Source organism: Sminthopsis crassicaudata, chromosome 1 (assembly GCF_048593235.1).
Source record: "Sminthopsis crassicaudata isolate SCR6 chromosome 1, ASM4859323v1, whole genome shotgun sequence".
Classification (NCBI taxonomy): Eukaryota; Metazoa; Chordata; class Mammalia; order Dasyuromorphia; family Dasyuridae; genus Sminthopsis; species Sminthopsis crassicaudata.
The window spans coordinates 114,973,698-114,986,158 of record NC_133617.1 but is presented as its reverse complement, the minus strand read 5'-3'; the positions used below and the strand labels follow the sequence as shown (position 1 = coordinate 114,986,158).

The following is a 12,461-nucleotide window of genomic DNA, read 5'->3' as shown; positions in this document are numbered from 1 at the left end:
CCCAATTGGATAAAAGTTTTTATTTGTGTGAAGCATTTTGTAGCTGTGCTCATATAATTCTTCTATGTATGTTTCTAAAAGCTAAACAAAGGCATTTTACATTTTATACTAGAAGCAACAGGAAGTCACCAGATTTGAGTATAGCAATCACATGATTGGCAGTAGTGTGGAAGATGGACCACAGCGGGGAACCTGAGGAACAGAGACCAGCTAGAAAGTTATAAAGGCGAGAAATTAGGACCTGAACAAACAAGGAATCTGAAAGAGAAGAAAAAAAAGCCAGATTTGAGATGTTTATGAAGGGAGAAAATAGCAAGATTTACAGATAAGAGAAATTTAAGGAATCCAAGATAATGCCAAAGTTTTGAACCTGGGAGACTAGAATGATGATGGTGGCTTTGACACATATAGGGAAATTTGGAAAAGAGCAGGCTTTGGTGGAAAGAGCATGAGGTCAGATTTGAATGTGTTGAGTTAAAAATGTCTCTAAGTCATCTTTGAAATGGCCAATAGGCAAATGGTGAATCAGGAGTAAAGCTCAGAGTAAATAATAGAGCTAAATATGTAGATGGAGGAGGGATCCAGATAGAGAGATAATCAGAGGAAGTGATGATATAAAAGGAGAAGGTCTGGAAAGAAGCTAGGTAGAATAGTAGAGTAGTGATTCTGGAGAAAGGAAAACAGATCAAACTGTTCTCAACACTTACTAGCTAGCTGTATGACACTGAGCAAATCACAACCACTGTCTGCTTCAGTTTTTTCAGTTTCTACAGAACAACTCTGGGTTGTTGGGAAGATCAAATAAGATAATGCCTGGAAAGTATTTAGGACAATGTCTTACACAGAGTAAGTGTTTAATAAATGTTTATTTTCTTCCTCTGGCTAAGGAACAGGACATGGACACTGAGGTAGAAAAGAGATCAGGAAGGAGCAAAGAAGATGAGGAAGAAAACTAGGGAAGAGAAGTTTAGCAAAAACACAGAATATCTAGAAAGAGAGAGTGCTCAACAGTGTTAAATGCAAGAGATAGATTGAGAAGGATGAGGATAATGAAAACACCATGAAATGGGATAAGTCTCATTTCACCAACAAAGAGATTGTTGATAAAGGTTTTTCAAGAATAGAAAACCTGTATCTGAGAGCAATACAGATGGCACAAAGAGTAGGGGATGATTGAGGAGGTTAGAATCTGTAGGGATCAAGGGCATATTTAGAGAAGAGGTCTTGGCATAGAGAATGGTTAATACTTTGTCAAAAAGATCGACGGAATATAGGAGTAGAGGATAATATGAAGGGATTATAAAATAAATATAATGGGAAAAGAACAAACTCATATAGCGAGCTTTAAGATTTAGTTTTTAAGGGCCTAGTAAATAAATTTCTTTTAAGAATATAATTTAAAAAAAAAAAAAATTTAAAAAAAAAAAAAAAAAAAAAAAAAGAATATAATTTAGGGGGTAGCTAGGTGGCCTAGTGGATAGAGCACCAGCCATGAAGTCAGGAGGACCTGAGTTCAGATCTGGTCTCAGACACATAACACTTCCTAGCTGTTTGACCTTGGGCAAGTCAGTTAACCCCAATTGCTTCAAATGAAAAAAAAAAAAAAATTTATATATATATATATATATATATATATATATATATAAAATTTGGCATTGCATATTTGATGAATCCAATGAACCCGATACAGCTGGTGTGTATATGTTTGTGTGGAAGAGAGATAGAGAAATCTGAGTATTTAGCATAACAAAACTTACTAAACAATAACAAAAAATTTAATATGCCTTCAAAAGGATGCATTATGTAATCAGAAAAAATTGTATTAACTTATTTTTAATAATATTTTATTTTCCCCAATTATATGCTAAAACAATTTTAAACATTTTAAATCCTGAGTTCCAAATCTATTCTTCCCTCCTCCCCAAGTAAATTACATTTAAATGTCAAAAAGCAAAATAAAAGAATTACATGTACCAAGCACATGTTGAATATACCTTTCATCAGAAGATTATATAGATTAGTATTGATATTTTTCCTCAGAAGATCATAAACAGACTGGTATTCATTCATCAAAAGAAGGGACAAAACACCTTCTATCTTTAAAGGATAAGTGATTACATGGGATACACAAAAAGATACCTTATCCTAGTAATTTCTTTAAATTCTTCTTATAAGCAGTTATACCTACTTCAAGGTAGCTAAGTGGCACAGTAGCTTGTGTTAGGCCAGGAGTCAGGAAGATCTCGTTAAGTTTAAATCCTCAGTCTCAGACACTACTAGCTGTGTAAGTCTGGGCAAGTCACTTAACACTTTCTGGCTCAGTTTTCCCATACATAAAATGAGCTAGAGAATGACAAACTTATGAATGTTATGGAATATTATTGTTCTGTAAGAAATGACCAACAGGAGGAATACAGGGAGGCTTGGAGAGACTTACATCAACTGATGCTGAGTGAAACGAGCAGAACCAGAAGATCATTATACACTTCAACAACAATACTGTATGAGGATATATTCTGATGGAAGTGGATATCTTCAACATAGAGAAGAGTTAATCCAATTCCAATTGATCAATGATGGACAGAATCAGCTACACCCAGAAAAGGAACACTGGGAAATGAGTGTAAACTGTGAGCATTGTTTTGTTTTGTTTTGTTTCTCTTCCCAGATTATTTTTACCTTGCGAATGCAATCCTTCCTTTGCAACAACAACAACAACAACAACAACAACAACAACAACAACAACAACAACAACAACAACAACAAAATTCGGTTCTACACATATATATATTGTATCTGGGATATACTATAAGATATTTAATATGTATGGGAATGCCTGCCATCTAGGGGAGGGGATGGAGGAAAGAAGGGGAAAAACTCGGAACAGAAGGGAATACAAGGAATAATGTTGTAAAAAAAAAAAATTACCTATGCACATGTACTGTCTAAGAAAATGTTATAATTATAAAAATTAATAAAAAACAAAATAAATAAAAAATAAATAAATTTCAAAAAAAATGTCCAGCATCTTTGATAAGAAAACGCTAAATGGGGTCATAAAAGAGCTAGTTCCAACTGAAACGAATGAACAACATGATGTCTATTTGACAGATATATGAATAAGAGAATCTGTTATTAATTCAAGATGAAATTAAGAATTAAGGACATGGTTCTGAAAACTGAACTAAATAGGTCACATTTTCATTTATCCTTTTTGCAAAATAAGTATACTGCTCCAGCCTTATGGCGATACACTATGCTCTATTTTTCAATGTACAGATGAATGAAAAATAATTTAAGTACATACTCTATACCAGGCACTGTCCTTGGTGTTAAAGATACAAATATAAAAGTGAGATAGCCCATATTCTCAAATAGATTATATTCTAGTAAGAGCTGACATAAATAAAAGAATGAGGAACAAAGAAGGGACTTTTTTGAGAAGTCAGAGAGCTTGTGAGTGAATAAATATGACAGCAAATTGGCATGCTTTTTAATGACAGTATTGATTTGATCACTATTCCCAGAGAAAGAGAAAGAGGTAAAAAAGTAAGGGGGGATGGCAAAATGCAGTGCAGGCTCTTGTTTCAATGTAAGTGGCTAAATAATATTTGAGGCATAGTTCTAGAACCAGCTAGATATGAGAGTTAGGAACTTTAATGGGAGTTATGGTCTCTTTTCTTGTCTGGTGTGAAGTTGTTGCATGTGAGAAGAAGGTAGGACATGGCAGAGCAGAGGGCAAGATGCTCAAATATTATTTATACACTGCTATGTAAACAAACTTTCAATGTCCAAAATATTCTGAAATCTTTGCATAGGAAAATTTTTCCCTTTCTTAAGGGCAAAGATCTATCTGAAGGATCTCAGAGTTTTATTTAATCCAACCCTTCATTTTCCAGCTATGGAAAGTGGAGCCTAAAGAGGCAAAATGACCTGCCCAATGTCACGCTAATACTAAATGGCTACCAAAATTTGAACTTGGGTCTTGTGACTTCCAAGTTCAGTACTCTTCATACAGAACTGACCATGATTTCTCTACCAGGTGTACCTTATTCATATCATACTATACTGTGTTCTTGTTATAATATTAACAATATAATACAGACATTTTATAGATATAAAATACTTCTAAACATAAGCTCCACAAGAGAAAGTTTCAATGACTTACCAAAAATCTAATAATTGAGTTGCTCTCCTAATGTAAGTTTTTTCCCACCCGACCACACATACCTAATAACCTAAGTCTAATTTTAATCATTTGAATCAACTTCTAATTCCAAATATATAATCCAAAACTTTAACAACCAGTAATATGTTGCATTTGTATAAAACTTCTCCTTCCCAACTCTTTCACACACATTATTTTATTTTCAATTCTGTGAAAAGAAGTACTAATAAATACACTTTGCAGATGAGAAAATTAAAGATGTTCACTGACTTGCAAAAAGAACTAGAAGAAAGATTAAGACTTGTCTATTTCCAATTCATTAGATCTTTTCAAATAAACATACTGACCAAGAATTAAGAATATTTTGGAAGAAAAAAAAGTAAACCCTAAATTTCTTCAGCTCTTAAAAATCTATGGATATCACCTATAAATTCTAAACAGTCCCAAAAAAGTATTAACAACAGACATAAAATAATAGTGTTAAAAATAAGAACTATTTACTCTCACCTGAATTCATAAGTTTCCAAAGTTGGTCTACCAGTGCTTCATTGCATAAGGGAGAATCCATGTTCTTGGTGAATGGTGGATTCCTGGTGAGCATATTTAAAATCTTGTGCCTGAAGATAAAATGAAAACAAAATATTCTTTAAAGAAGATATCAACTTTTTCTAGACCTCCACAAAAATCTTATTTCAACTATGCCATGTAAATGAGCTGAAGTTCCCAAAGTATGGTATCACAGTGTAATTATAAGATCTAACAGATTTCACAATTTTAGAAAGTTTCTCATATGATCTGGATAACACACTGCTTTTTCCAAGAAGCTAAGTGTGGTAAGATTCTTTACCAAAAGGCTAAATACTAGTTAATAAATTCTATAGGCATGGCAACCCATGAAACAAAGAAAAATACAAGGTGGTTCTAAGTCCTATACCCTTTTCTACTTCTTCAGAGATAGTGGTAGTGACAGAAAAAGAGGGTAAAGTGTGCTAAGAATAATAGTTCTTAGACCATCCATGAAAATTAAATTATCTATTTGTATTCTAAATTGTCCAATTAACAAATTAACATACTATTAGAGTGAAAGATTCATATCAAACATTGATATTTTTGGCATAAATGAAACCAGAAAACAAAAGGAACTTATAAATGAATGATCCTTAGAATATTTGAAAGGACTCAAAGACTCTCTTTATAAAAGCAAATAAAGGAATTGGTTTTCCTCTGTTCAAAGGCAACAAGAAACATCATTTCATGAGATCACTTGATCAACTTATTGGTCATGCAATGCTCATTATAACCATTTGAAAAATAATCGGCATGGAAAAAAATAACAACTTTTGAATTGTATGTGTCACAGAATGAAGAATCATGGAAACAGACCAAGACCATACAAAGGCTATGCATGACAGGCTCTTCACAAGCACACAGAGTCTGGCTCTAACACAAAGTCTTCATCTGAGAGCACTGAGAGGTTAAGTGGCCCCCTCAGTCATATAGACTGAGTGAAGGGTAGAGGTAATATTTCCTGAACTCCAAGATTGGTACTCTACTATGCAACACTGCCTCTAACTTTAGAAGAACATTTTAGTCTGCTTTAAAAAGAACAATAATAGCAAATTATAGACTATTTATGATATAGCAAACTGAATTTTCTTTATCAAATCAACTTCTCTGCAAAAAAAGTTATATTTCAACTTATAAAGTAATGAACTACTTTATAATATTAGCTTCCAATATATTCCCAAATGACTTTTTTAGAAATTATTTGCTTAAATACAAAGAGTAAAAGTAGACAAGTATATAATCATATAATAATTTCTTAATTTTCAAAATTATAAAATGGCTTATTTTTAAATTGTCTAAAATGATTCTAATTCAATTAAAATGTTATAAATACAAAATATCACAAGTAACAAATATAAACTAACCTTACATATGGTACAGGATCATTTTGAATCATGTTAAGCAACCACTGTAATTCTTCATAACTTCTATCCACTGTAAACAAACCAAAAAAAAAATGACAATAATTAGTATCGAGTTATGATTTAATGAACAAATTCCTGCCAAGGCCTACCTATGAATTATCTCCTTTCTTAATTGGAGAATTAAACTCAAAAAAAAAAAAAAAAAAAGAAAAAAAAAGAGAAAAAAGGGGCAGCTAGGTGGCCCAGTGGACAGACCACCAGCCCTGAATTCAGGAGGACCCGAGTTCAAATCTGATCTCAGACACTTAACATTTCCTAGCTGGGTGACCCTGGGCAAGTCACTTAACCCCAACCTAAAACAAACAAACAAACAAAAAAAGAATTAAACTCTCCTTTCCCTGAGCTGCCATAAAACTTTGTACTTTTATTTTCACCCTTTCCAAATGTATCCTGAATTACATTTATCTTCTCTACTCTAAGTTTCTCACTAATGGTTTTTTGGTTAGAGAATCTGTTAAGAGGATTAAGTAAACTTGCATACAAATAACTGTTAAACTCATTCAAAGTGTTTTGGTATTTCCTCCCTCATTTTGTATCTAGGAAAAAAAGGCCCTTGATAAGTATTTGCTAATGTTAAAATGTGAATTTAAGAAATTAACTGGAAAATCTCCACTAATCTTTCAGAATTGAAAATGTAATAAACCTTTTATATTTCATGATTACTTTCAACAAGTCTATCAAGATTTTGTAGGTTGTTTTTCATAAAACCACACAATCTACCAGTTTGGAAATAATTTAAAAAAAAAAAAAAAAAAACCTGCTTAAAGACCCTCCAAGATGAAAAGACTAATTATCACTAATTAATTAGTTGCCTAATCCAATTTTAGAGAGTTTTCACTATTAAAAAAAATTCCCCCTGAAATAAACCTAACTCACAAATTTCCAGCCATTGTTCCCACTTCTGCCCTTTGAGGTCAAAAAAACCCCACTTCTATTCTGGTCTTTTCCATATAAAAACCCTTCAAATAGATGATGATCCCTCTTTCTAGGCTAAATCTCCCCAATACCTTCAAATCACCCAGGAAACTACAAGCTCTGAGGGCAAAAATTATCTTCATTTTTGTTTTGTAATCTCCAGCAGCTAACAGAGTGCATAGTACATAACAGGTGTTCAATAAATGCTTGTTTACTTAACTGAAAATGCCATAAATTCACCATACATAATACTCAATTCTGACTAATCTCCAAGTTAATTTTCTAAAATGAGATGTTAAACTGGCACACTACTTCCATCAAATAAGGAAGAAATACAACAGGCTTGCCATGGTATGTACAGTCTAGCATAATGCATGCTATAGTATCTTTTGGGATCCTAACTGTCGTTGATATACTAACAATTTTTTTTTTAATTTTGCATCATCTGCAAATTTTATAATTATGCAATCTTTACCTCCATCCAAGAAATTGATCACAGATTTTTGGTGTACTCTGGTACCTCTCTATTAGTTTAAAAAGAAGGGAGTCTGTGCCTTAACTATACCTCAAACACTCATCAATTCTGTTCCTCAAATAATAAGGATTATGGTAACCTTTATTTTTTCTTTTCAACTGGGTTCCTTTCTTTTTTAACTTTAGAAATTATTTAATTATTTTACTTAATAGGCAGTTATTAAATCATGCTGAGCAAACCTAATTCACATTACTGTAATTATTCACTTTGTTTCTGTTTAGCATTTCAATTATAACTTCTACTTGTCATTTTTTTTAATGTAATTTTTTTCCTTTTCAGAAATGTATTTCCTCACTGGTGAGGTAATGATCCAGTGGAAAAAAAACATTGGATTTGGAGTAAGAAGTCTTAGGTTCAAAGCCTAGGTCTGGCTAGTAACAACTATATGGCCTCAGGTATGTATGCCACTTTGGCCTTTATTCCCTCATTTGTTAAATGAAGGATTGTAAAGTGCTTAGAATGGGCCTAACATATAGTAAGCATTATACAAATACTAGTTATTATGATTATCATAATTAATTATAAGCTTATTATGTAGATGTTTTACCTCCCTGGAATTACACCGAAAATCAAGAATAAATTGGCTTTTGATATTTCCCATTTTGATGAAAATTTTTTGCTCTTCAAGAACATATCAAGAATAAAATACATTACTATTGCACTTGGAACATTGTTGCCATGAAACAAGCAGTAAAGAAACTAACAGGAACTAGAAATGACTGGAACGCATTCTTTAGCCCAGATTATGGAAAACCCAAAATGAAATATATAAAACAGATGATGTGTGCAGGTCAATATTGACTTGAAGTTTTGCCTTAATTGATAACTTTTGTATCCTATCACTTTTAGGATGAAACCTACTTTAAAATTTTTTTAAACTCTCAGTATCTGAATGAAAGATAGTATTGATTTAAATCAATCAATTTAACCATATTAATTTGATTTAATGAATTTATAGATATTTTTTAAAGATTCCTGTCTTTAATTCCTGTCTCATTATTGTTCTTTTAAATATTATATTCCACTTCTGATTTTTTTTTCAAATAAAAGCAGAGTAAAACAGGATATGTAGAGACAAAATATATCACAGTTAAGGGAGTCAGTGTAGGGGCACCAAAATAATTTACTTAAAAATTACTATCAAACTTGTATTTTAATTCTCAATTGGAGTGCAAGTTGCATTTAAGCACCTCAGAGTTCATCTGAAGAGTGTAGCCAACTAAGTAGTTTATGTATTTTATGAAAGAAAAATAACTTTTTAAATGTGAAGTTATGATAAGTGGAATTTTTTAAAAAATAATATTATCCCTTGTATTCATTTTTCCAAATTATCCTCCCCCTCCCTCCACTCCCTCCCCCCATGACAGGTAATCCCATACATTTTACATGTGTTACAATATAACCTAGATACAATATATGTGTATAAATTCCATTTTCTTGTTGCACATTAATTATTAGCTTCCGAAGGTATAAGTAACCTGGGTAGATAGACAGTAGTGCTAACAATTTACATTCACTTCCCAGTGTTCCTTCTCTGGGTGTAGTTGTTTCTGTCCATCATTGATCAACTGGAAGTGAGTTGGATCCTCTTTATGTTGAAGATATCCAGATAAGTGGAATTTTTAAAAGTCCTTTACTATAATTTGAAATGTCTTTTCTTTTCCAATTTTCTTAGTACTGTGATTTACATAGACTTTAACAAAATGATCACTATTTATGAAATGGACCTTCCAATTAATAATCTATCTTTATAAATAGTATCAGATAACTAATGAAGAGGAATACTGCTGCTCCATAAAAACAAAAATCTCTTTCACTTCCTAATGCTGCTTTTCTTTGAAATATTATATTTTAGGATTCTTTGGACATCTGCCTTGCAGTGTCATTGTTCCAACCATTTAGCTTATTCCTAAAATTTTACATGGTAACTAGATATCACTTTGGGGACCACAGACAAGTCTGGTCTTTGACACAGAGCATCTTTTATGAGTTTTAACAAGTGCTTCCAATTGCCCAGACTTCTGGTAAATGTAATAGGTAACAGGAATGTTTGTTTGGCAAAACAGGTACCTCAAATTACAAAAGTTCAAATTCTCAAATTTTATATGTTCAGAAATGCATAGGTCATTTTTGTCTTCCAAGATGTCAAAATCTAAGAATACTATTAAATAGACTTCAATGATTCTTGGCAAAAATTAATAAGCTACAATGACATATTTACCTACCCTCTACTCCCAAGCTTACTTTTTATTCTCATGAAAACAGTGATGATGATGATGATGAAAATAGTTTACTTAGCAAACTCATCATTTAAAAGCCAACAACCACCTTTTTCAAGGCTTCTAGTTTGGACTTCCTTTAGATGAATTAAACATTCTTACAATGAATTAGGTTTATTTTGTTTCTAGTGCCTCAGAAAATGTCATAAGAAGTAGTTTGATAGTTAAGCAAAGAAAAAACTTATTTTACTTGGAGAAAAAAGACTAATAATCCACAAGTACAATGAAGAAATTGGGAATATGTACACTTTTCAGACTATAGAACTTTCGAAAGAATATAATTAAGAATCAGACTAATGGTATCAACATATTAATTTCTTGGAAAGCTCAAAGCTATCTATAATTTTTTTTGTAATGAGTATAAAGATTCAAGAATAGAATAAACATTTAATCTTTAAAAAGTTTCTGTAAAGAATTTCACCAGTTCTCTAAAATAGTATCTTTATATTTAAAAATTATTAAATAACCATCTTATAGCCAATGAAAAAAGATCCAACTATATGAAGCTGGATGCTATCTTCTTTCTTGAATATAGTGAACATAAAGTAAAAAAAAACAAAAACAAAAACATTACCTTTGGTGTAATCAACAACTGCTTCCAAAGCTGCTATCCGAATGTCTACAAAGTGACCATACTCAGCATAAGATTTAAAGAGAGCAGGATCACTTGGCACATGCCCATTCTTTTGCAGTACCCGAATGGCTCTCAGACAGCTAGGAGGAAAAACCATTAGTAATCTTCAAAGAACCTTAAGCTAGGTAAAAATTATTCCAATCAAGAATCATTTGTTTAAAAATAGTTTTAATTATCCTTAGCAAACGCAAAAGTTGTCTAGAAGTTGCTACCTTATAAAGCAATAAAAATTCTATAACATGACTGCAAGTCACACTTAAAAATTGATATGATTTAAACTTACATGTAAAATAATATATTCTAATTAGGTTACCAAGATAGCAATTTTGAACAACAAAATTTCTTTAATATAAAATTTGATTTAACTTCATATTTTGTCCCAATAATATTTATAGTTAAAATTTTCTTTAGAATTAAAAAACACAGGCAAAACTATAATTTCATGTATTATAAAATAGTATAAGCTTTCACAACATCTCAAAATCTTAATCTTTTAATACAGTCACTTGGATCATATGTTATTTTATGACAAATATGTTAAAACATGTGCTTTAATTTTATGCTAGAATTCACTTACAATATACTTTCTTATGTAAAGCTTCAGTTAAACTACTGTCTCTAGATAACTTTTCTAAAAGCTTATTTTTCTATGCTGCATTAAATATTTTTTCTTGTGAAATAAAATATATCAAGACTAAAATAAATGACATTTCCAATGGCATAAAGGAATGTTTGTAGTATAATAAGAATTTAATATTACCTGACTGTTATGGTATGTCTGTAACTGGGCAGAAGCTTTTCCATATTTAGGAATCTAGTGATTTCTTCAAGAATAAGTCGAACATCTGGATTTAGGTTATCTAATGTTCGAACTTCATTATTTACACTGACTGCAGGTGTTACTGAGTTGGCAAGAGCATCAATCATTTCTGCACGATAATAATTATCTGAAAACTAAGCCAAAAAAAAAAAAAAAAAAAAAGACCAAGAGGGGAAAGAAGAAAAAAAGGCCAAAATAAGCATTTAAATAGTATGAACACTGGTTGGCTGACTGTTATCCTTCACTCTTGAAAATGACCAAGGGGCAGCCTTGAATTGAAGAGGCCTCGAGTTCAAATCTGATCTCAGACACTTAACACTTCCTAGCTATGTGACCCTGGGCAAGTCACTTAACCCCAGCCTCAGGGAAAAAAAAAAAAAAAGAAAGAAAGAAAATGACCAAAATGCCATCACTAGGTTAGAGTCAAGTTACAGTGTATTTGACTGGTTGATCAGACAGTATGAGCCCGAAATGCTCTGCACAAGTTGCACAAAAATAATCCAGGTGAACATTTGGGATGGATTCTCTAACTTTGCGCATCTCACATTTCTTCTAACTAATTCTGCTTTGCTCATAGAGTACAACACCTACTCTAATGAGGGCACATCATGCTGAGGGGTCCTATGCCAGTGTTTCCCATGTCATATAATTGATCCTAAAATCAAGGCCTTTGACCCTGTCAGTCATGAGGGCTTATGGAAAATTATGTTGAAATTTGGTTGCCCAGAGAAGTTCGTCAGTATGGCACAACAATTTCATGATGGCATGCTTGCCCAGAATCTGCACTATGATCAATGCTATTGAGCTTTTCCAGTACTAATATTATACAAGTAACCACAAATTAGGAACTTTACAGTTATGATCTCATTAGTTCCCCACAGCAACTCTGAGATAGGTATATTTGTTATTTCCACTTTATAGATAAAGAAATTAAGTCAACAATAGTTAACTGACTTGCTGAAGATCACAAAGAAGATATCTGCATTTGAACTCAAGTCTTCCTAATTCCAGAACCAGCACTTTTATCCACTGTCCTACTTAGCTGCTTCTAAATAAAGAAATCTGTAAAACTACATTTCTGGTGAAAAAAAAAAAAATCTTTTAAAGGAAAGGTAAGGC

General features: G+C 32.0%; 1 protein-coding gene across 5 annotated transcripts in view; it reads right to left on the bottom strand.

The window, feature by feature from the left end:
* Positions 1-12,461, bottom strand: part of TAF2 (TATA-box binding protein associated factor 2) — a 72,553-nt gene that overhangs the window by 20,672 nt on the left and 39,420 nt on the right. For all 5 annotated transcript variants that reach the window (XM_074266548.1, XM_074266544.1, XM_074266546.1 and 2 more), the window contains exons 19-22: positions 11,283-11,476; positions 10,463-10,602; positions 6,100-6,169; positions 4,676-4,785 (exon numbers count right to left, since the gene is read on the bottom strand). In XM_074266548.1, coding sequence (XP_074122649.1) covers positions 4,676-4,785; positions 6,100-6,169; positions 10,463-10,602; positions 11,283-11,476 — 514 coding nt within the window. The remainder of the gene's footprint in view (positions 1-4,675; positions 4,786-6,099; positions 6,170-10,462; positions 10,603-11,282; positions 11,477-12,461) is intronic.